General features: G+C 42.3%; 6 protein-coding genes across 6 annotated transcripts; 5 read left to right on the forward strand and 1 right to left on the reverse strand.

The window, feature by feature from the left end:
- LOC134177641 (uncharacterized protein K02A2.6-like) lies at positions 1 to 1473 on the reverse strand. The gene has a single exon (XM_062644417.1). The coding sequence runs from the start codon at positions 1471 to 1473 to the stop codon at positions 1 to 3; it is 1473 nt and encodes a 490-aa protein (XP_062500401.1).
- A 5324-nt stretch (positions 1474 to 6797) lies between these two features.
- LOC134177642 (uncharacterized) lies at positions 6798 to 7887 on the forward strand. The gene has a single exon (XM_062644418.1). The coding sequence runs from the start codon at positions 6798 to 6800 to the stop codon at positions 7821 to 7823; it is 1026 nt and encodes a 341-aa protein (XP_062500402.1). The 3' UTR covers positions 7824 to 7887.
- Positions 7888 to 9341: 1454 nt separating this feature from the next.
- On the forward strand, positions 9342 to 10442 carry LOC134176868 (uncharacterized). The gene has a single exon (XM_062643544.1). It carries the CDS (start codon positions 9432 to 9434, stop codon positions 10389 to 10391), a length of 960 nt encoding a protein of 319 aa, XP_062499528.1. The 5' UTR covers positions 9342 to 9431; the 3' UTR covers positions 10392 to 10442.
- Positions 10443 to 12249: 1807 nt separating this feature from the next.
- LOC134176867 (uncharacterized) lies at positions 12250 to 13365 on the forward strand. The gene has a single exon (XM_062643543.1). The coding sequence runs from the start codon at positions 12346 to 12348 to the stop codon at positions 13312 to 13314; it is 969 nt and encodes a 322-aa protein (XP_062499527.1). The 5' UTR covers positions 12250 to 12345; the 3' UTR covers positions 13315 to 13365.
- A 1848-nt stretch (positions 13366 to 15213) lies between these two features.
- Positions 15214 to 16340, forward strand: LOC134177227 (uncharacterized). Its single transcript, XM_062643997.1, has one exon. The coding sequence runs from the start codon at positions 15291 to 15293 to the stop codon at positions 16257 to 16259; it is 969 nt and encodes a 322-aa protein (XP_062499981.1). The 5' UTR covers positions 15214 to 15290; the 3' UTR covers positions 16260 to 16340.
- Positions 16341 to 22773: 6433 nt separating this feature from the next.
- On the forward strand, positions 22774 to 23611 carry LOC134177241 (uncharacterized). Its single transcript, XM_062644018.1, has 2 exons — positions 22774 to 22852; positions 22916 to 23611. Exon 2 carries the CDS (start codon positions 23059 to 23061, stop codon positions 23428 to 23430), a length of 372 nt encoding a protein of 123 aa, XP_062500002.1. The 5' UTR covers positions 22774 to 22852; positions 22916 to 23058; the 3' UTR covers positions 23431 to 23611.
- The last annotated feature ends 813 nt before the right edge of the window (positions 23612 to 24424 follow it).

Here is a 24424-nt window from a genome sequence, read left to right on the forward strand (position 1 = left end):
CTAAATCTCTCGATATCTCATGGGGGGTCTTCTATTGTTCCTTGTGGGATATCGTCGATTTTCTCTCTCTGTTGACTTCTCAATTGGTTTCTTTGTTGGCATGTTATCAGTCTGTTCCGACTGTGTCTCTGTTAACTCAGGGTGGCTAGGAGTAGTTGGTACTGAGTCTTCCCCGGTAGAGTCCGTTGATGAGATTGTCTTCTCAGCATTCACTTCGGAATAATTTCCAGCTTGTGGTGGAATCATAGTCGCTGTACTATCATGAGTATTGGAAGTTTGCTCCTGATGTACATCCTGTGGAAAACTTCTGATATCACGATGTAATATATGGTCTACATGAACATACCTAGCCTGACCATTCACATTTACAAGATAGTTGCTCGGTCCCAGTTTCTGGACTACTGTTCCGGAGAGCCACCGTCCCCGACTATCTTGTCTTGGGTTCCATACTGCCACTGATTCTCCAGGTAACATCTCACGATGTCTGGATGCAGCTTCTGTTTGGCTCTCCTGTCTGTCTTGAATCTCTCCTCCAACTGTAGGTTGAACAAGACTTAGTCTTGTTCGTAAGACTCTCTTCATTAGCAATTCGGATGGCGTTTTTCCTGTTGAGGTATTTGGAGTCGACCTATACTGCAGCAGTAATATAGATATTTGATGTCGAATAGTGCGTCCTCTAGGTCGTGCCTCCATAGATCTCTTGAAGATTTGAACTGCTCGTTCTGCTTGTCCATTGCTCGATGGGTGATACGGAGGGGTGAGTTGGTGTTTGACACCATTTCCTTTCATGAACTCCTGAAATTCTACTGACCTGAATTGTGGACCATTATCTGTCACCAATCGTCCTGGAATGCCATGAAAACTAAAAACTCGCCTCATCACCTCTATTGTCCTACTAGCCGTTGTACTAGTGCCCATTTCATGCACTTCCAACCATTTCGAAAAAGCGTCAATCATAATAAGATAATGTTGACCTTCAAACTCTGCGAAATCCGCGTGAACTCTCTCCCAAGGTGCTGTGGGATACATCCATGGATGAGGAATACCAGCAGGCGGTTTATTCCTCTGACTTTGGCAAATTTCACATTTCTTGCACAATTCTTCCAACGTCATGTCCAAACTCGGCCACCAGATATATGATCTAGCTAATGCTTTCATTCGATTTGAACCCAGGTGATTTTCATGAAGATCTGCTAGAACTCTTGACTGTAATTTTTGCGGTATTATCACACGTGTTCCCCAAAGTAAACAGTTCTCTTCAACGCTAAGTTCATCTGACCGTCGTGAGTAGGGTTGTAACCTTGGATCCATGTGACTTTTCCAGTTCCATCCAGACAATGTATACTGGTATGCCCGTCTCAAAATTGGATCTGCTTTAGTCTCTTGTGCTACTTCTGCTGCTGTTACAGGTAGATTTTCACAGCAATCCACATGGTACAATTCCTGGTTAGGGTCTATGACATTCACTTCCATTGGAAAAGTGAGACAGCATATCTGCTTCCTTATTCTCCTCTCCAGCCATATACTCCAGGTTGTACTCATATGGACTTAAAATTAGTGCCCACCTCTGCAGCCTTGCTGCTGCTAACGTTGGGATGCCCCGTTTAGGTCCCAGAATTTTGACCAAGGCTTGTGATCTGTCACTAGTGTAAATCTTCGACCAATGAGGAACTTGTGGAAATGACGAACGCCGAAAATGATTGCCAGTGCTTCCCGCTCTATTTGGGCGTAGCTCTTTTCTGCTGATGACAGTGTCCGTGAAGCAAATGCCACTGGTCTCTCCGATCCATCCTCAAACTCGTGACTCAAACAGGCTCCTATTCCATATGGGGATGCGTCACATTTGAGCTTGACTGGTCGAGACAAATCATAGTGCGTAAGAAAACCAGACTGTAAAAACTTGTTCTTTGCTACATTGAATGCGGCCCTGTGTTTCCTTGTCCATCTCCACTGTTTTCCTTTTTGAAGTAACTCATACAATGCTTGTAGAGTATTCGACAAATTCGGTAAGAAATGGCTGTAATAGTTCAACAGCCCCAGAAATGCCTTCAACTCAGTTAAATTTCTTGACTCAGGTGCTTCACTGATAGCCTTGACCTTGTCTTCCGTAGGCTTCAGACCTTCGTGATCTACCCTGTGACCTAAGTATGTCACCTCAGATTGACCAAATTCACATTTGTCCTTCTTTAGCCGGACTCCTCTTTGCTTTAGACGTTGTAATACTTGCCTCACTCTTGCATCGTGCTCAGCATCAGTTGAACCGACAATCAGTATGTCATCGAAAAAACAACAAACTCCTGGTATTCCAGACAATATCATATCCATCGTTTTCTGGAAAATACTCGGTGCTGTTCGTATACCAAAAGGCATTCTGGTATAAGTAAACAAACCCTTCCTAGTATTTATGGTTAAATACTCTTGGCTCCCGGTATCCACTTCCATTTGTTGGTAAGCTTGCTTTAGATCAAGCCTGGTAAATCGTCGACCACTCGCTAAAGTAGCAAATAAATCCTGAGCATTTGGTGTGGGATACTCAATATTTCCCAATTATTCATTGATGGTTACTTTGTAGTCACCACACAATCTGATACTGCCGTCAGATTTCCTCACCACTATTATCGGTGAAGCCCACTCGCTCTGATCTACAGGTGTCAGTACTCCTTCTCTGACTAAGCGATCGATTTCAGTATCCACTTTAGCTTGTAACGCAAATGGTACTGGTCTTACCTTATGAAAGACTGGCCTTGCATTGGCACTCAAAGTAATTTTCGCTTGCACTCCTTGCAGCTTTCCCATTCCTTCCTTGAATAACTCAGGAAACTCGTGTACGGGATCCAGGGCATTCAAGCTAAATAAAGATGCCCAGTCCAACTTCAGTTGTGACAACCAATTCCTGCCAAGCACTGCTGGCTTATTTGCAGCATTGACGACAACTACTCTACCTCGTATTTTTTTCTTGATCTCCGTAGCGTACTGGTACTACCGCTTCTCTGCGTACAGACAATGTCTGTCCACAATATGACTGTAATTTCACGTTGCTGCTCTGGAGTTTGACATGAGATAGTTGTTTCTCATAGGTCTCACTGGGAATCACGGTAATAGTTGCACCCGTGTCAACAATCAGCTCTAATTCTCGTCCAGCTACAGTCATATTGACTTTGATGGCATCCTGACTTCCCAGACCATAAAGTGAACATACTTCCTCTTCTTCCACTTGTAACGTGGCTTGTTTCTGGTACTTTGTATTCTTGGTACCCGTTGCTCCGCTCCTGCTCTTAAAATCGCCTTGCTTCTTACTCCGGCAGGCTTTTGCGATATGTCCCTTCTTGTGACATAAATAGCACTCTCTTGATTTCATCTGACACTTATCAGGAACGTGCCCCTTGCCATTGCATCTGTAGCATACTTTCACATCAGACTGTGTTGTCTTTGACCTCCCACTGCTACTACTTTGCATGCTAAATGCCGTCTCGTGGTCTGTTGTTGATCCGTGTCTGCGCGTGTCTCCTCGCAAAGCTATCGTTTCTTGTCTTGCCGATTCAAAAGCTTGCGCTATTCGTACCGCTTTCTCGAGTGTTAAGTCAGTTTCCGCTAGAATTTTCTGCTGTAGGGCTTCTACTCGTAATCCACACACGAATTGGTCCCTCAACGCAACTGACAACTTGTCTCCGAACTCAGTGTTTAGCTAGACGACGCAATTCTGACAAGAACACCGTAAAAGTCTCACCTTCTTTCTGTTGTCTCTTGTAATAACGGAATCGCTCGGCTATGACAATCTTCTTTGGCTCGTAGCGATTTCTCAGTTGCTAAATGATATCATCAAGCTCCAAATCTTGCGGCGAGGTCGTACCAAGGTCCGCAACAAACTGTAGGTCGATGCACCCACAGACGTTAGAAAGATTGCCTTCCTACGAGCTACGTGCTCGTCTCCTATCGGTACTGCGTTTGCCAGGCAGTAAAGCTCGAACCTTTCCTTGTATTCGTCGATGCTTTCTACTCCTGCTCGGAATTCGCCCAACAACCTGTGTTTCAAATTCGCGGCTGCACTCGCCATCCTCGTCGCCACTGTTGCGTCGTTACCGACTATATATTGTTCTATTGTAGCTCGCTTACAGTGTGTACGCAATCAATACCAGACTACCCAAGTACTATATAGTGTCATAGTCTATATAGATATATGTTAATGACTACTAGGGGTAGTCCCATAGTCCCTTACTCTACTACAGTATTCCACTGGTTTTTGAACACTTTGGCTTTTGGGGCCCTATGGCTGAAGACTATCTCGATGAGATCTCCAAAATTTCAAAAGATGCAAATGGAAAGCAGCGAAACAGACTTTAGAGATAGATGGAGAAAGCAACTGTCTGTAGTTGTAGTCTTGCAACTCTCGTGTGATTTTTAAAAAGTTGTCGAAGTTGTCTAAGTGCAATTTTGATGACTTTCTATATGATAAAGACATTCAGCATTTTGTTCATTGACTATTGTTGTTATGCATACGTAAAGTTAGCGATTGTTATTAGTAGAGTAAGAGTTCAAATATAATAATCTGTCTGTCTGTCTGTCTGTGTGTGAGTGTCAAATGTGTTTCACTATTGATAAAGAACTTTAACTTTACATAAAAGTGAAGCTAAATCAACTATGCTAGTATCCCACATGGGACAGTCTGATACAAAAGTATATTGTAGGAAAGAACAACAACTAATGAATAGAGTTCTGAATGTCTAGTTCAGTGTCATCCCAGTCTGTGTGTCTGTCTGTCTTTCTGTCTGTCAATACATATATTTGCATCTTGCACTGCTAGTACAGGCTAAATAATGTCCAGCGACCTAAGTCTGTCTGTCTGTCTGTCTGTCTATCTGTTTGTCTGTCTGTCTGTCTGTCTGCCGGTCAGTCTGCTGGTTCGTCAATATTTGAACATTATTTAGAAAGATAGCGCTTTCGGTTAGTACACTCATGTCTAGTTCATAGTGGCATGGACTAGCTGCTTTGCATTAATTCTTGATAGAATACTGTTCTGATGAACTGCGAGAGAAGTTTGATCTGAATCCTCGAGATATAGGTGGCTATTATACTAAACTCTACCGCAGCACCGATGATGGAAGGCGGGGCGTGAGGGTGGTCTCTGGGCGGAGCGACTATGAGCCCCGACTGGGAACGAGGAGATGACGCCTAACAAGACCGAGTTGCTGGCCACGTTTCCTAGAGCGATAGAACTTATCGTTAGCCTCACATTTAATAGTGATACCGAGTGATAATTGTTATATTACTCGAATGCCGTTGAACAAAGATTTAGTTGCACGTCCTGATGGGCAACAGTCTGCTAGAAAGTTTATATGATTACAGTTTTGTCTGATGTTGCAGAATTTTCGTATACTTGCACTCGTGTCTGTATGTTTATACCTACAAAATATTTGATCGTTGTTCTAAAATCAGGGACGTATGTCATGAAGTCTGTCGTTTTCATATTTGCATCAAGACGCCACACAGAGACTGCCGGCGATAGGCTGTTTGTCTAGCTGTGAAAATGTTTCTTCTTGGCTATTGCATGTGCATGTTCTCATTTCCTTACGTATATCCTTGGCTTCCATAACTGTGGCTTCTTCTGTAGTGCCGTCTAACTGCGCATGCTCCTACGGTAAGGCAAACACTTGCATACACCTTTCCTTTCCTTTCACGCTTATTTCAGTCGGACTCTAGACTAGCAAGTGTATGCCAGTGTTCTAGTATGCGTCGTTAGATAGTTCTGAACGTCACACTTGCTTTTGTGCATTTTACCTAGAATTGAAAAAAAACTAGAATCTCTGGTAGCTAACGTTGGTGGCTCCAATGTCATTTTGACGCATACATTATAGGTATAAAGACAGCTTTCATGTAAGTTTTCTGCTTTGAACTGGTGAGCAAAAGTCAGCTACAGATTTCCACTTCTCCCATACATGTCACCATACTATACTCATATCTAAATATTTACTGTCGCGTAGCCTCGTTCAGTGGCTGCTTGGACTTGGACGGTCCGTGCCCAATTTGTCCATCTCATTTTAAATTCCGAGCAACAATTAAATATTAAATTCGAAAATGAAAATTGCCTAAAGTTGCTTGCAATTTCAACCCTCCATTCTATTAAAATGACAAATTGACTGATGTATGTAGATTATAATTTGCAAGTTAAATGAAACCAATCTTTAACCTATTTTCATTTTCAATGTAATGGAATATTCAAATTGCAAGCAACGTTAGTTCAATTTTCAATGTTAAATTCAATACTAAATTTGATTTACGTTTTTGTCTCCTCATTGCGCTATACTGTTCAACTCGCTCCACAAGATGGACTAAAGCGAATCTCTGATACGGGTGTCCGTTCACAAGCCGCATGCAAATATGAACGTAATCAAGACAGGCGACACGAGCGGAATGCGATCAAGTGCATGATGCCTCAGTAGGCTTCAGACCTCCTTCTATCTTTTACCTAAGAAGGTCTTTAGCTTTTACGAATCTTGGGGAGTGCAGAACCAGAATTATCTACTGCTAGTCCGCATTTCACCAGACCCTAGGCCCTTCTCGCCGAAAGTCTAGAGGCAGGAAGGGGTACCGGTCTGTCTACATTGTGAAAATATAGCACACAAAGAGCAACATGCAGCTACAGAACTCAAAAAAGGATTGTTTCACCGTATACTATTGGCTATATAGAGGACTCCACGTACTGTATGTACACTACTGTATGTACACTGTACTGTATACATAAGCATTAATTAAGTTAATATCAATCTATTTGAAACGTTTCTCAGTAACGACTCGTAATCATGCTGCTCTTAAAACGCTCCCGAAATGACGTAGAAATCGAGATTGAGACGTCGCGTTGGATGAAAGGCAGTCCTCATCACAGGAAGGCCTTGTTCCTGTTCTGTGTTTTCACTGTTCTGGCGACTACTTGCTATCTCATCAAATACATTGGCATATCAAAGAGCTCTCTAGCAGAATTGGCTGTAAAACACTCACAAGGCGAGGAAAAGAGGGCGTTTCCACTAGCACGTGACCAAGGACGCTGTACAACTCTATGGAAACGCTCTGGTTGTGGTTCCAGACGTCCGATACTTCGCTGCAAGCCATATCCAAGCACAGAAGAGGATCGTCACTATGATGCGGTTGTGAAGACGTTTGATTCTCTGTTGTATCTCAATGGTTGTCGACATGAGACTTGTTCACTCGTTGGCTCTTCGGGAAATTTGAAAAATCGTGCTCGTGGAAAAATGATCGACAGAAGCAAAATCGTTATTCGACTCAATAATCAACCAATCACGGGATACGAGAAATATGTTGGGACACGTCCGGCTGATATTATGATATTCAATTACCAGACAGATTGCTTCACTAACACCAGCCATCCTACTCTGTATATCCGTTCTGCAGACAAGCCATTGAGAGAGGATGCAGTCATTATTAAAAAATGTCAAGCAAATCGGTTTGCGCCTTTGTACTCTCTGTCCACTTATGTTCAACATCAAGCACAGATTCTGTTGAAGACTTATGCTGTGAGGTATAACGTACAGAGAGAAGTCTATAGTTCTAAAGGCAACTACTTTCATGCAACCAGCGGTTTCAAAGCTCTCATTTTTAGTATGATGATATGCAGGCAAGTTCATCTGTTTGGATTTGGAATGCAAGAAGCGAAGACGTGGCATTATTATCCTCCTTATAGAAAGTACACACCTCCTCACCACGAGATGTTTCTAGAAATGAAAATAATACAAGACATTGCAAAGCGAACTCTTAACAGTAGTATTGCTAATTTTCTAGATAAAGAATTTAGCAATCTAATTGTTTATTAATAAATTTATAGGTAACTTGTATAATAGTAGAATACAAAATTGTGTTAATGCAAATGTCATCTCAGTTGACGGTAGAATAAATCTATATACTATTTCCTACTACATGCAGCTTGTGTTGTCTGTCTGTCTGTCTGTCTGTCAATACATATATTTTTCATCAATGAACTAGAGCACCATAGCAATGGCCTAGCTACGTATCCACTAGTAGTTACACATACCACAGACATGAAAACTGGTAAAACTAGAATTCACGCACTAAATACACGCATGCTCATTATGCACTAGACCTATGGTCCCAGTCTCTAGCCTCTGTATATCTAAAAGTTACAAGTTAGTCCTACATGATTTGGTGTGACATTTAATGCTACTGCGGCCGGCTAACGGAATTGCTTTGTCAATACGCATGTTATGTATACTAAAAACTAATTAGCTGTCGCAGTCTAAAGAAAACTTTTCTCTAACATCAAAGGCTACACAGAAAATGACCTCTGGGCCATGACGTGTGCCTTCTAGCCAAATCGGTAAGTAATGCCTAGAAAATAGTGGACGTGTGCTTCTAGCTAGTGTTCTACACAGTCTACATACTGTTCCGCACAGTCTCTAGTAGCGTGTGGTTCCTAGGTAGCATGTAGTCTCGACACTACTCTCTGTTCGCGTTGACTTTGCGCTTTGAAAATCTGTAATAACTTCTAGTCTCGCGCAGCCAGCCCCTCCCCCAACGGAAGTCAAAAAGGGGGAGGGGCTGGCTGCGTGAGACTAAATAACTTCTGCGCAATAGGGGAGACAGTGACGATCTCGGTATCGTTCGAAATCACAAGTTCCGGATTTTCTATTGTTAGGGTAACGACGACGTATGTATTACACAGCCGGTTTGATAAGACTTTTGCATATCAAGAGTCGATAGGGTTCGTAACCTAGAAGAAGGTTTGGTCTTACACCAAGAATGCTGCTAATAGAGGAAGTAGCCAATTAACAAGGTCACTAGACGGCCCGCTGCCTTGACATCAACTCATGGTTGCTCTTGTTTCGCAAGTAGTTGCTTGACTCCTCTTCTCGTTCTGCTTTGTCCTAACATCTTCGTATTGTAATATGACCTCTAGAATGTACAGTTAATGAATGGAATATCACTTCACAACAGATTCTGAGTGTGGTAAACAAATACAGCTGCATCATTAACTAGTGACCGCAAAGTCAACGCGAACAGAGAGTAGCCTTCTAGGTAGTCCTTCCGCGCGAGGATTACAACGGAGCGGTGTCAAGTGATATATGCGAGGGTGGAATAGACCCCATAGGCGGAATCGTAACTACTAGTATGCATGTAGGTCGAAACTTTGCATTACGGATGGCATGCACGATGACGGTCCATCCGCAACTCGCTCGCCCGCTCGCCGCTCATTCTCCGCGAATCCGAAATAGGTTTTCGACATGAGCGCTTTTATGCCACTCTCTAGATATAACCAACCAACTTCACTAGTGTACAAGGTTAATATCAAGTACCCATTATGGAACTCTCCAACAAATCGCGATCGTGCTGTTTTTTATGCTAAGGGACAGCGAACTGCTCCACAATCGACCTCTAGAAACCGAGATTGAAACGTCACATCGCGGATGGAAGGCAGCCATCGTCAAACGAAGGTCCTGTTCCTGTTCACAGTTGGAGTGACTATTTGCTTTCTGATTGCATACCTTGGCGTATCAAAGAGTTCCTACAGAATCAAATCTGCTAGAAAGTACTCAGAACGCAACAAGGGGGCCTTGTCAGTGGAGTGTGATCAACGACGTTGTGTGACTCTGGGGGAACGCTTTGGTTGTGGTTCACAGTTTCCGATACTTCGCTGCAAGCCATTTCCAAGCAAAGAAAAGGATCGTCACTATGACGCTGTTGTGAAGACGTTTAATTCTCTGGTGCATCTCAATGGTTGTCGACATGAGACTTGTTCGTTGGTTGGATCGTCAGGAATTTTGAAAAATCATGCTCGTGGAAAAGTGATTGACAAAAGTAAAATCGTCATTCGTGTCAACAATCAACCAATCACGGGATTCGAGAAATATGTTGGGACACGTCCGGCTGATATTATGATATTCAATTACCAGACAGATTGCTTCACTAACACCAGCCATCCTACTCTGTATATCCGTTCTACAAACAAGCCATTGAGAGAGGATGCAGTCATTATTAAAAAATGTCAAGCAAATCGGTTTGCGCTTTTGTATTCTCTGTCCACTTATGTTCAACATCAAGCACAGATTCTGTTGGAGACTTATGCTGTGAGGTATAAGGTACAGAGAAACGTCTCTGGTTCTAAAGGCAACTACTTTCATGCAACCAGCGGTTTCAAAGCTCTCATATTCAGCCTGATGATATGCAGACAAGTTCATCTGTTTGGATTTGGAATGGAGGGAGCAAAGACGTGGCATTATTATCCTCCTTATAGAAACTATACACCTGCTCATCACGAGATGTCACTCGAAATGAAAATAATACAAGACATTGCAAAGACAACTTATAACAGTAGTATCGCTAATTTCCTAGATGGAGGATCTAGCAAACTAACTGTTCATCATTAAATTTGAAGGTAACTTGTAATAGTAAAATGTATAGAACCGTGTGATTGCAAATTGCAGAGCAGTGGGAACACTTGCAGTTGACGGTAGAAGATAACGAATTTCCTACTAGCTTGTCTGCCTGCCTGTCATTACTACAACTCACACTAATGTTAGTCTGTCTGTTGTTCTGTCTGTCTGTCTGTCTGTCTGTCTGTCTGTCTGTCTGTCAGACGTGTTTCACTATTGATAAAGAAGTTTAACTTTACATAAAGTGAAGCTAAAACAACTATGCTAGTTAGTATCCCACATGGGACAGTCTGATACAAAAGCATATTGTAGGAAACAACAACTAATGAATAGAGTTCTGAATGTCTAGTTCAGTGTCATCCCAGTCTGTGTGTGTGTCTGTCTGTCTGTCTGTCTTTCTGTCTGTCAATACATATATTTTGCACATTGCACTGCTAGTACAGGCTAAATATTGTCCAGTGACCTATGTCTATCTGTCTGTGTGTGTGTGTGTGTGTGTGTCTGTGTGTCTGTCTGTCTCTCTGTCAGTCAGTCTGTTGGTCCGTCAATATTTGAACATCATTTACGATGACTGTAAATTCCGCTAAAACTACTGTCTCTTCAGTTTGAAACTATTTACGACCACTAGGGCTGTCTCTACAGTGCTAACTTATCTAGTATACAACTGACTTCTGTATAAATCGCCTAATGAGTCTGTCGATCGTGTTATCCTGTCTAATTTCTTTTGATAATACTGGCATTGCATCTCTGCAATGTCACTGCCATTGGTTGCTGCCAGTAAGTTTGAAATCTATGCCATTGATTTTTCCATTGTTTTCTCTTGGTCTTTGGGATATCTGATGCAGGACTGCTGTCCATACCATATTTCCCCAATGTCTAAAGTAATCAAACACAAGGAGAGAGAGCCATGCACATGGATGGATGGGTCAAGCAGAATACGTGAAAGTCTTACTATATCTTGTATGTATACTGTTGGTGACTGCTCTAATTAATTTGCAGGTAGGAAGTGTGAACATCAGTCGCTGTCAGAATCGTAATAAGTAAGGTTTATTACCAGTTGGAGACGTCTGACTTTAGTTACCGTTACGTTTTGACTGCCTTGTTAGTTAGAAGACAAATACGCATGTGGGCGTTCCTTTAACGCACGCTAGCTTTCTACATCCCAGAGGTGTGGGCGTTACTCACAGAAAATGGCAGGATAACGTAGGATAACTTACAATACAGCATTCTATAGCGACTCTTCTTGTCTCACACAGACAATGAAGAATAAAGGTCCTACAACGACGGAAAGACGGAACACTGTAAACTACTGACAGTGTAACCATGTGAAGTCCACATGTAAACATAAATTCACAAAAGAAGCTCTTATAAGTCATCATTTAGAGTACATCCAGACATACAGCAGCATAGAAACAAAGCAAACAACGTCTAAAGAAGGCAAACTTCGCCAATAGGCGTGCCTTTAACGCACGCTAGCTTTCTACATTCTCTGGTCTCTAGGTATACAGCATGTGAATTTTGCGTTGTTTGTTTTGTGTTACCGTAATTACGCACAAATAATTGTCGGAAATTCATACCTACGGTGTAAAGTAATATGCGGAGGTGGAACAGACCCCTAGGTAAAAACAAATAAAAATAATTTATGCATGTAGAGTCGACGGAACTCTGCATGCATGGATGTATGATGGTTTATCCGCAACGCGCTCGCCCGCGTATTTGCCGCAAATGCGAAACAGATTTTCGACATGGGCGCGGGTGTGGTTTTTAGGCCACTCCCTAAAACAAAACCAAATTCACTAATTTGGAGCAGATGTATGTGTGTACTTGGTTAATATCAAGTACCCATAGAACTCCCCCATGGCCAACAAATCGCGATCGTGCTGTTTTTAAGGAAGGTGAACAGCTCCGCAATCAACATAGTAATCGAGATCGAAACGTCACATCGCGGATGAAAGGCAGCCATTGTCAAACGAAGGTGCTGTTCACGTCGCTTATTTTCACAGTCGGAGTGACTACTTGTTGCCTTATTGCATACCTTGGCGTATCAAAGAGTTCCTACAGAATCGAATCTGCTAGAAAGTACTCAGAACGCAACAAGGGGGCGTTCTCAGTGGGGACTGATCAACGACGTTGTACAACTCTGTGGGAACGCTTTGGTTGTGGTTCACAGTATCCGATACTTCGCTGCAAGCCATTTCCAAGCACAGAAAAGGATCGTCACTATGACGCTGTTGTGAAGACGTTTAATTCTCTGGTGCATCTCAATGGTTGTCGACATGAGACTTGTTCGTTGGTTGGATCGTCAGGAATTTTGAAAAATCATGCTCGTGGAAAAGTGATTGACAAAAGTAAAATCGTCATTCGTGTCAACAATCAACCAATCACGGGATTCGAGAAATATGTTGGGACACGTCCGGCTGATATTATGATATTCAATTACCAGACAGATTGCTTCACTAACACCAGCCATCCTACTCTGTATATCCGTTCTACAAACAAGCCATTGAGAGAGGATGCAGTCATTATTAAAAAATGTCAAGCAAATCGGTTTGCGCTTTTGTATTCTCTGTCCACTTATGTTCAACATCAAGCACAGATTCTGTTGGAGACTTATGCTGTGAGGTATAAGGTACAGAGAAACGTCTCTGGTTCTAAAGGCAACTACTTTCATGCAACCAGCGGTTTCAAAGCTCTCATATTCAGCCTGATGATATGCAGACAAGTTCATCTGTTTGGATTTGGAATGGAGGGAGCAAAGACGTGGCATTATTATCCTCCTTATAGAAACTATACACCTGCTCATCACGAGATGTCACTCGAAATGAAAATAATACAAGACATTGCAAAGACAACTTATAACAGTAGTATCGCTAATTTCCTAGATGGAGGATCTAGCAAACTAACTGTTCATCATTAAATTTGAAGGTAACTTGTAATAGTAAAATGTATAGAACCGTGTGATTGCAAATTGCAGAGCAGTGGGAACACTTGCAGTTGACGGTAGAAGATAACGAATTTCCTACTAGCTTGTCTGCCTGCCTGTCATTACTACAACTCACACTAATGTTAGTCTGTCTGTTGTTCTGTCTGTCTGTCTGTCTGTCTGTCTGTCTGTCTGTCTGTCAGACGTGTTTCACTATTGATAAAGAAGTTTAACTTTACATAAAGTGAAGCTAAAACAACTATGCTAGTTAGTATCCCACATGGGACAGTCTGATACAAAAGCATATTGTAGGAAACAACAACTAATGAATAGAGTTCTGAATGTCTAGTTCAGTGTCATCCCAGTCTGTGTGTGTGTCTGTCTGTCTGTCTGTCTTTCTGTCTGTCAATACATATATTTTGCACATTGCACTGCTAGTACAGGCTAAATATTGTCCAGTGACCTATGTCTATCTGTCTGTGTGTGTGTGTGTGTGTGTCTGTGTGTCTGTCTGTCTCTCTGTCAGTCAGTCTGTTGGTCCGTCAATATTTGAACATCATTTACGATGACTGTAAATTCCGCTAAAACTACTGTCTCTTCAGTTTGAAACTATTTACGACCACTAGGGCTGTCTCTACAGTGCTAACTTATCTAGTATACAACTGACTTCTGTATAAATCGCCTAATGAGTCTGTCGATCGTGTTATCCTGTCTAATTTCTTTTGATAATACTGGCATTGCATCTCTGCAATGTCACTGCCATTGGTTGCTGCCAGTAAGTTTGAAATCTATGCCATTGATTTTTCCATTGTTTTCTCTTGGTCTTTGGGATATCTGATGCAGGACTGCTGTCCATACCATATTTCCCCAATGTCTAAAGTAATCAAACACAAGGAGAGAGAGCCATGCACATGGATGGATGGGTCAAGCAGAATACGTGAAAGTCTTACTATATCTTGTATGTATACTGTTGGTGACTGCTCTAATTAATTTGCAGGTAGGAAGTGTGAACATCAGTCGCTGTCAGAATCGTAATAAGTAAGGTTTATTACCAGTTGGAGACGTCTGACTTTAGTTACCGTTACGTTTTGACTGCCTTGTTAGTTAGAAGACAAATACGCATGTGGGCGTTCCTTTAACGCACGCTAGCTTTCTACATCCCAGAGGTGTGGGCGTTACTCACAGAAAATGGCAGGATAACGTAGGATAACTTACAATACAGCATTCTATAGCGACTCTTCTTGTCTCACACAGACAATGAAGAATAAAGGTCCTACAACGACGGAAAGACGGAACACTGTAAACTACTGACAGTGTAACCATGTGAAGTCCACATGTAAACATAAATTCACAAAAGAAGCTCTTATAAGTCATCATTTAGAGTACATCCAGACATACAGCAGCATAGAAACAAAGCAAACAACGTCTAAAGAAGGCAAACTTCGCCAATAGGCGTGCCTTTAACGCACGCTAGCTTTCTACATTCTCTGGTCTCTAGGTATACAGCATGTGAATTTTGCGTTGTTTGTTTTGTGTTACCGTAATTACGCACAAATAATTGTCGGAAATTCATACCTACGGTGTAAAGTAATATGCGGAGGTGGAACAGACCCCTAGTTAAAACGAAATAAAAATAATTTATGCATGTAGAGTCGACGGAACTCTGCATGCATGGATGTATGATGGTTTATTCGCAACGCGCTCGCCCGCTCGCCCGCTCGCCCGCTCGTCCGCGTATTTGCCGCAAATCCAAAACAGATTTTCGACATGGGCGCGGGTGTGGTTTTTAGGCCACTCCCTAAAACAAAACCAAATTCACTAATTTGGAGCAGATGTATGTGTGTACTTGGTTAATATCAAGTACCCATAGAACTCCCCCATGGCCAACAAATCGCGATCGTGCTGTTTTTAAGGAAGGTGAACAGCTCCGCAATCAACATAGTAATCGAGACTGAAACGTCACATCGCGGATGAAAGGCAGCCATCGTCAAAGGAAGGTGCTGTTCACGTCGCTTATTTTCACAGTCGGAGTGACTACTTGTTGCCTTATTGCATACCTTGGCGTATCAAAGAGTTCCTACAGAATCGAATCTGCTAGAAAGTACTCAGAACGCAACAAGGGGGCGTTGTCAGTGGGGAGTGATCAACGACGTTGTACAACTCTGGGGGAACGCTTTGGTTGTGGTTCACAGTATCCGATACTTCGCTGCAAGCCATTTCCAAGCACAGAAAAGGATCGTCACTATGACGCTGTTGTGAAGACGTTTAATTCTCTGGTGCATCTCAATGGTTGTCAACATGAGACTTGTTCGTTGGTTGGATCGTCAGGAATTTTGAAAAATCATGCTCGTGGAAAAGTGATTGACAAAAGTAAAATCGTCATTCGTGTCAACAATCAACCAATCACGGGATTCGAGAAATATGTTGGGACACGTCCGGCTGATATTATGATATTAAATGATCATATAGATTGTTTCACTAACACCAGTCATCCTACTCTGTATATCCGTGCTACAGACAGTCCTTTGAGGGAAGATGCAGTCATTATTAAAAGATGTCAAGCTAACCGGATTGTGCCTTTGTATTCCCTCTCCCGTTATATTCAATATCAAGCACAGATTCTGTTGAAAGCTTATGCTGTGAGGTATAAGGTACAGAGAAACGTCTCTGGTTCTAAAGGCAACTACTTTCGTGCAACCAGCGGTTTCAAAGCTTTCATATTCAGCCTGATGATATGCAGACAAGTTCATCTGTTTGGATTTGGAATGCAAGGAGCAAAGACGTGGCATTATTATCCTCCTCATAGAAACTATGCACCTGCTCATCACGAGATGTCACTGGAAACGAGAATAATACAAGACATTGCAAAGACAACTTATAACAGTAGTATCGCTAATTTCCTAGATGGAGGATCTAGCAAACTAACTGTTCATCACTAAACGTGAAGGTAACTTGTCTTAGAATACATAGAACCATGTCATAGCAAATTGCAGCGCAGTTGATGAAAGGAGATAAAACGAATTTCCTACTAGCTTGTCTGCCTGCCTGTCTGTCTGTCAATATATATGTATATATATTTTTATAAATCATTATTGCAACTCACACCAACTCTAGTCTGTCTGTCTGTCTGTCTGCCTGTCTCTCTGTCAAACGTGTTTCACTATTGATAAAGAACTTTAACTCTACATAAAAGTGAAGCTAAAACAACTATGCTAGTATCCCACATGGGACAATCTGATACAAAAGCATATAGTAGGAAGAACAACAATTAATGAATAGAGTTCTGAATGTCTAGTTCAGTGTCATCCCAGTCTGTCTGTTTGTCTGTCTGCCTGCCTGTCTGTCTGTCTGTGGGTCAAGAACGTATATTTGAAACATCAATGCTATTACAATGTAAATTCCGCTAAAACCACTGTCTCTTCAGTTTGAAACTGTTTATGACCACTGGGCCGTTTCTATCATGCTAACTTGTCTAGTGTACAATTAACTTCTGTATCAATCGCCTAGTGAGTCTGTCAAGCATGTTATCCTGTCTAATTTCTTTTTGATAATACTGGCATTGCATCACTGCAATGTCACTGCCAGTTGCCATCGCCAGTTAGTTCTGAAATTTATGCGGTTGATTTTTCCATTGTCGTCTCTTGATCTTTGATATATCTGATGCAGACTGCTGTCCATCTTTCACCCTGTGATATAGTATACTAATTAGATTAGCTGCGTGTATGTTATGAGACGGTACAGCCTGTGTTCCGCGTTCAGTTATAATAGTTCAGTGTGCCTATAGCAATAGCGCGTCAGTCTTCCGTGGTTTATAATCAGTATGTGCGTATAAGTACAAGAATACCACAATTGGAGACGAGGATATGGCAACGTGTCGACACGGGAAGATTAGCGATTTCCGCCCAGGAATCGACAGTGTTGAAGACTACAAAGAGAGGTTTCTACTCTACTGTGTAGCAAGTGACATTTCGACGGACCGAGACAAGGGCAAGGCGGTTTTTCTTACACGTATCGGAGCTACAACGTACAATTTGTTGAAGAATCAAGTCCGTCCGCAAAAGCCGCAAGACCTGAGTCTGGACGAGTTGCTCGAAGCACTACAGAACCACTATCAACCACGCATAGTCGTGATCGCAGAGCGCTATCGGTTTTACAAGCGACAACAAAGGGAAGAGAGTCGATTGCAGTGTACCAGTCAGAATTGCGCAGGTTAGCAAAGGATTGTCAGTTTGGTGATTCTTTGAGTACAGCTCTCCGCGATCAGCTCGTCTGCGGTCTGTAGAGATGGCTCAAGCCTTAGAGACAGCGACTCAGGAGACGCGTTTGTTACGTAGCGGTCCTGCTGTTCAGCCCCCAAGGAGGCCAATTATGCAGCAATCAGAGACCACACCTGCCGTGAGAAAGGAAGCGACAGATGGTTCTCTTCAGAGGAAGTGGTCATCATCCAGCGAACTGCAGGTTCAAAACTCAATCCTGCCATCATTGCAAAGGAGTAGGTCACATTGCCAGAATGTGCCGCAAGAAAAGGAGAGACGAGAGCACAAAGGCAGCAGCCGCGCCTTCAGCCACGCCTTCTAAGCAGAAGGGAAAACCCCGCAGTACTCATCAGCTCGATCAAGAGGAAGTGGGTGTATTGTTTTCGCTCACAAGCAAAGGCGGAGTGAACGTAACAATGAACGTAGCGGGAAGTGACGTTGATGTGGAGGTGGAAACGGGAGCGACGGTAACAGTGATTCCAACAGGAGTCTTCCAGAGCGCACTAAGTCATGTGCAGTTATCAGGGAGTGCTGTGCGTCTGCAAACGTACAGTGGCGAGCTGTTAGAAGTACCAGGAGAAGCAGATGTTCCAGTGAGGTATGGCAATCGATTCGCTGTGCCAAAAATAGTTGTTGTTGATGTTAGCAACAAGCCTGCAATTCTTGGAAGGAGCTGGTTGCAGGTGATTCACATGGATTGGAGCTCCTTGTTTCAAGTCCAGGGAGAGAATAAGGAAGCTGATTTGCTATCCAGATTACCCATTCCAGTAGAAGTCATTGACCCAAATGAGCAGATGTTTAATAATGTGGATTAATGTGCATTACCAGTCACTGCAGCAGAGATTGCAAAAGAAACACAGAGAGATCGAATTCTGAGGAGAGTTTATCAATATATGTGGTTGGGGACCAAATGGTGAACCAGTCATAGAACAATACAGGAGACGAGCGAGTGAGCTTTTTTTGATTGAGAACGGTTGGTTACTATGGGCGAACCGTGTCATCATTTCAAGCAAGTTGAGATCATTGATTCTGTCGAAGTTACACAAAGGACACTTGGGAATGAGTCGAATGAAATCATTGGCCCACAGCTATGTATGGTGGCCAAGCCTTGACAAAGAGATCAAGGAAGTAGTGAAACAGCGTGAAGCTTGTCAAGTCTGCGAAACAAACCGGCTCGGGTTGATCCTCCACACCCTTAGATTTATCTTCAGAAGCCATGGGAGAGAGTACACGCCGACTTTTGTGAAGTCGCAGGGAAACAGTACCTGCTTATGGTGGATTCATTCAGTAAATGGCCTGAAGTACATGAGCTAGGTACTCATGCAACCACAGCACAAGCGATGGATGCCATGACACGTACTTTTAGTTACAATGGACTACCCATAAGAGTGGTGATGGACAATGGTCCACAATTTACTTCATACGAATTCAAGAACTTTATGTCAGCGAATGGAATAAAGTACCAATTAACTCCTCCAGATCACCCAGCCTCAAACAGACAGGTTGAGAGAATGGTGCAAGAGTTTAAGAAGTCTCTAAAAACAAAGCCAACTGGTGGGTCCGTGAGTCACCAGGTATTAATCTTTTTATTGCACTACAGGACACCATCAAACAGCACAACTGGCAAGACACCAGCCTAATTGATGTTAAAAGAAGTCTCTAAAAACAAAGCCAACTGGTGGGTCCGTGAGTCACCAGGTATCAATCTTTTTATTACACTACAGGACAACACCAAACAGCACAACTGGCAAGACACCAACCGAATTGATGTTGAAGCGAAGTCCGAGAACAAGACTATCATTATTACGTCCTGAAGCTGACAGTGAGTCGAGAGAGGCTCAGAGTCAACAATATGACACTGCATCTGGCCGGGTTCTACAGCTAGAGCCGGGGATGACAGTCAGTGTTGCAAATCCAAGACAAAATAGCAGAGGGAAATGGCTATGTGGGGTCGTTATCCAACGTTTAGGTCCTGCAACCTATCTTGTAAGTGTTGAAGGAGGGACAAGGTATGTCCATATTGACCAATTGAGAGAGCGTGATGGAAGAAGTTTTCCAGAGTACACATGGGAACCTACCAGGGAGATCTCTCTACCCACAGGGAACAAAGACAATGACAACAACAAGCAAAAAGGACAAGATCAATCGACAAGTGCACGAGAAAACATCACTGAGACACCAATGGCTCAGCAGTCACACCAGACACCACTGTCGACAACAGTACCAGAAGAGAGAGATACCTCTCCCGGGGGGGGGGGGGGAGAGGAAACCACCCAAACGGTATAGACAGTTCTAAAGGGGGAGGAGTGTGATATAGTATACTAATTAGATTAGCTGCGTGTATGTTAGGAGACAGTACATCTTAGTGAGTCTGTTCCTCGTTCAGTTATAGTGCAGTGTGTCTATAGCAATAGAGGGTCAGTCTTTCGTGGTGTATAATCAGTGTGTGCGTATAAGTACAAGAATACCACGCACCCCATGTCTACAGTAATCAAACACAAGGAGAGAAAGCCATGCACATGGATGGGTGTCTGTCTGTTTGTCTGTCTCTTTGTATGTCTGTCCCTTCTCCGTCCGTCTGTCTATGTAGTTATAATTATACAAGTAATGCTAAGTGAAAAGTGAAAAGCCAGAGTGCGATGAATATCACAATTACAACTACATTTTCAGACAAACAAACATTAGCATATAGAGTTTTCTATAAATCTATCAATTCACCAAACTATAATTTTTACAACGTTTAGCTCTAGACTGGTTCATAATTAGGATACTTAGTGCATGCTTGCAATTACAACAGTTACTTACTGATACACACAGAATTAGGCACCGATTGATGGCCACATTGAGACGGCCGGGACCCCATCAATGTCCGTAGTTCGCTGTTGGCTCCTCAATTCAGGAAACTGACGTGACAAGTTGAGGGGTCGAAGTTCGGGTCCAAGGCGGTCCAAGACCCTCCCGCTAGCACGGAAGTGACAGCAATTTGGTGCATGCGCAGCTCCGCCCCACCCTTGTCAATCAGTTACGTATACTAATTAGACCAGACCAGACCAGACCTTCGTGAAAGCAGGTTTGAACAGTTTGCAGCTTCGGATGGAGGTAAGCATAGACCAGCTGAATAAAGTTTTGGCGAAGGTATGGAGTCAACAGTATTGTTAGCCTCGCATACCAAACTGTCTTGCGCGACAACCACGACAAAGTTTCCACACAACAAAATTTGTAATTTTCGACATTTCATATTCTATTTTGCTCCTTCTAGGAACAGAGAGAAGAGGTAAAGGTATAGGCGTAAAGATGTCACTAAATAGTCTTACTGCTGTTGATTAGTATTACAAGAATCAATTCCATGGTAGGAATATAACAGCCTCGTACATACCAGACCCTCTCGCGCCATCGTGCCTGTCCATGTCCCGCAACTATCCGGGGGAGGGGGGGGGGGGAAGTAGCACTAAAAGGCTTGGCACATACGAAAGCAACCCTTGGATGATAATCTAGGCATGGTTGTGAAGCCTTCTCTATCCAAATATTTGTGTGTTGTACTTTTCTAGCATCTAGCTCTCTAGAGAGGTCATGCAATTTGTCATTCGACTATTCCGTGAATGACACAAGAGATCTAAAAGTGCAATGAACACGAACATGCAACGTATCAGTTACTGGCATTTAATTAATTAATTAACCAATAAAATTTTAGTCGTCCAGGGCAGGCGGGCAAGTGTCAATTTCTAGAGCCCTGCGATAACATAATTACTTTCAACAGAAACTGCATGTATTTGACTTAGGAATGAAGTGAACCTTTACGCACCGAGCGGAAGGCACCCAGCCTCCCCAGCATACGGGTCTGTAATTGATATACAGTGCTTCACCCCACAATCATACGTATTACACACAAGACGTACTTCGCATATTTGCATAATTGGAAACAATGGCTAGCAAACGAGTTGTTCTGTTTCTGCTTCTTGCAAGCTGTCTCTTGTTGGAAGAGACCCTTTCGAAGCCAGGTAGAGTTTCATAGCCATTACAATAAATAAGGAGCGTGCTTGTAGTCTGCGCGGTCACATGCAGACGAGAGATGAGGTTTGAAAATTAGATATCTACTCTTGGAATTAAATTTCCCACGTTTCTCAGAGTCTCATCATTGCAACTTGCCTTTGTCCAAAACGTTTAGGGTTAAGAGCACTAGAGGCATGGTTTACGTCAGTGCATTTCCACTCAAATCTACCTTGCTTGTTCTAATAGACTTTTGCTCTCTACACAGTCGTCTGCACAGAGGCACAGTTCGATTTACCATGTTCTTAGCTAATCAATCACTATTCTCTTACTTCACCGTTTGTCATATTTTCTTGTCTTGTATTTAGGAAAGAAGAAAAAACCGCATAAGGATGACAGAAAGTAAGATTGGCGATATGTATGAAAAGTAAATGTTATTTCGTAATAAGGAGGATGTCCCATAAAATGTATACACACTTTGAATGATTATGTCTGGATCGGTGTCTGCATGGATCAGAACTGTCATCAGTTCGAACACCTGCTTGCGATCACTCAAAAAGCTCTACACTTCTTCTCTATGTTAGTTTGGATTGCAAAATCTAAAATATAAATCTTAATAAACATTGCATTTATAATCATACAAAATGTGTATATAAACATTTTGGGAAAAACCCTAGATTGCATTTTCAAAGGTTTCAATATTTTGCAGCAATTGGCTTTCAGTTGCAGTTGCTGCATTACAACGTACTGCTATGCATAAATTCCTCTTGTGTACTGTAGCAGTTATAGCTAGATTCGACCCTCGCTCAGCCCTCGTCATTTTTGGATTCTCTGATTAGGAATGATGAATGACATTGGCGGAGCGTGACTGCATGTGCAGAGTTTGTCACAGCTACTAGAGTAATTAATTGCCTAGCACATAGTTTACCTGTGCTCATGCAAGCAATAATGAGCATGCTGTGTGGACTACACAGAAACATGTACCCTGCTGGGCTCATTGCCGGGTTGGCGGTCACCCAGATGGGGGGTAAAGACCCCACTTGCCCATCATGGAGGGGCATAGTGACACATACTCAAGGGCGTTTATAGCTATCACTACTGTCCAGTAGTAACGACTATAGAACCGGATATTTAAAAAGGCAGGCTTATAAATCTAGGCAACTCGCTAACTGATTGATAACCAAAGTCACATTTAACTAATTAATTTAAAGTAATATAAAACTCGTTTTTACGCATATTTTACAGATGCAAAGGAAAGCATTGTCCGGAAAAAAATGATTGCCCTGTTGGTTAGAACTCCTCATCTTCAATTCTTGCAAAATCAGTACGAACTGTTTGTATTAATATTCTAGAATACTCTTTTGATCAAGTTCGAGAGAAGTTAAATTTGCGTCGTCGACATGATGGGAATGGCTACTTTGTCGAAGTCTACCGCAGCACCGAAAACGTAACCACAGAGAAAGGTGAACGAGACGCTGCAAGCCACATTTACTTCATGGTAGACACAAGTTCTCCTGCTCATCTCTACCGCCTTCTGCGATCGGACGAATTATATCATTTCTACATGGGAGATCCGGTAATCATTGCTGAGCTCGATGAGAGCGCTTCTGGTCAAGTTGTTGAGACTGTGTTAGGAGACGATATCTTCTCTGGTCAAAACATTACTCACGTTGTGACGCGAAACACGTGGTTTGCTGTGTACTTGAAGGAAGGCGGGCCGTGCGGGTGGTCTCTGGGCGGAGTGACTATGAGCCCTGCTTGGGATTTAGAGGATCAGCCAGATACTAACAGGACCGAGTTGCTGGCCATGTTTCCTCAAGCAAGACAAAGCATTATCAGTCTCACACTAAACAGCGATCCCGAGTAACAACAATTTGTATTGCACCGTGATACCGTAATACAGTTGGACAAAGACTTTGCTTCGATATATCACAGTAGTCTGACTGGAAAGAATCAGTTTTGTTTCGATTTTGCACAGACTTGTACTTGTGCCTATGTTCATCAAATATATGTAAAAGTTGTGTTCAAATACATTTTCAATAATTAAGTATCTGTTAACTATACTTTGCCAAACCAAATAATTTAATTGCATTTCTTGCTATATACAAGTATATATATATTTTCTACTTATATTTATTTCTTTATAACGGCCTTCTTTATACCAAGACCACGAAGACGAGTTGAAAGTACACAAGAACATGAAAGCTGACAGTTTGATAGCACACAAGAAAGTCACCGCCATTCCAGGAATGGTAGATAATGCAGACTGTTGTAATGCCTGCAATCAATAAGTAATCAGTCAGGTGAAATGAAGTCAACAGACTAAAACCACCGCTGTACCAAAAGAGGTAGTAGAAAGTGCAGACTGCTCTGATACCTGTGATCTCCTGAAGATAGAAGTAGTAGATTTTGTTGGAAAGAGAGACAGGTGAAGAATCCACAATGATTCAGATGACAAGTTAAGGATCAGAAAAATGAAAAGAAAACCACAGACAACAAAACCACCGCCGTACCAGGAATGGTAGGAACTGCAGACTGCTCTGATGCCTGTGATCCCAGGTAAGCAATACACAATGATTGAGAAAGGGAGATCAGGTAGAAGAATGCAATCAGAAAACTGAAGAGAGGACAACAGACAACAAAACCACCGTCGAGTATATATATTAGTATATTGACTACTTTATACGTCTTTTACTCGTTCTATTAAATATTCGCCAACTTGCCGTAGATAAACGATACACGCTGATTGAAAGTAGTTCCAGAGTTAGGGCTAGATACAATGATTGCTATTGTTGATACTAAAATGCATGCAGAGACAAATTGCATGCATTACATTAGATATATCTAGAATATCATAATAC

Source organism: Corticium candelabrum, chromosome 3 (genome assembly GCF_963422355.1).
Source record: "Corticium candelabrum chromosome 3, ooCorCand1.1, whole genome shotgun sequence".
Classification (NCBI taxonomy): Eukaryota; Metazoa; Porifera; class Homoscleromorpha; order Homosclerophorida; family Plakinidae; genus Corticium; species Corticium candelabrum.

Excerpts from the sequence above, each read along its gene's own strand:
- LOC134177641 (XM_062644417.1), bottom strand. The coding sequence starts at position 1,473 with ATGGAAGTGAATGTCATAGACCCTAACCAGGAATTGTACCATGTGGAT.
- LOC134177642 (XM_062644418.1), top strand. The coding sequence starts at position 6,798 with ATGCTGCTCTTAAAACGCTCCCGAAATGACGTAGAAATCGAGATTGAG.
- LOC134176868 (XM_062643544.1), top strand. The coding sequence starts at position 9,432 with ATGGAAGGCAGCCATCGTCAAACGAAGGTCCTGTTCCTGTTCACAGTT.
- LOC134176867 (XM_062643543.1), top strand. The coding sequence starts at position 12,346 with ATGAAAGGCAGCCATTGTCAAACGAAGGTGCTGTTCACGTCGCTTATT.
- LOC134177227 (XM_062643997.1), top strand. The coding sequence starts at position 15,291 with ATGAAAGGCAGCCATCGTCAAAGGAAGGTGCTGTTCACGTCGCTTATT.
- LOC134177241 (XM_062644018.1), top strand. The coding sequence starts at position 23,059 with ATGGTAGACACAAGTTCTCCTGCTCATCTCTACCGCCTTCTGCGATCG.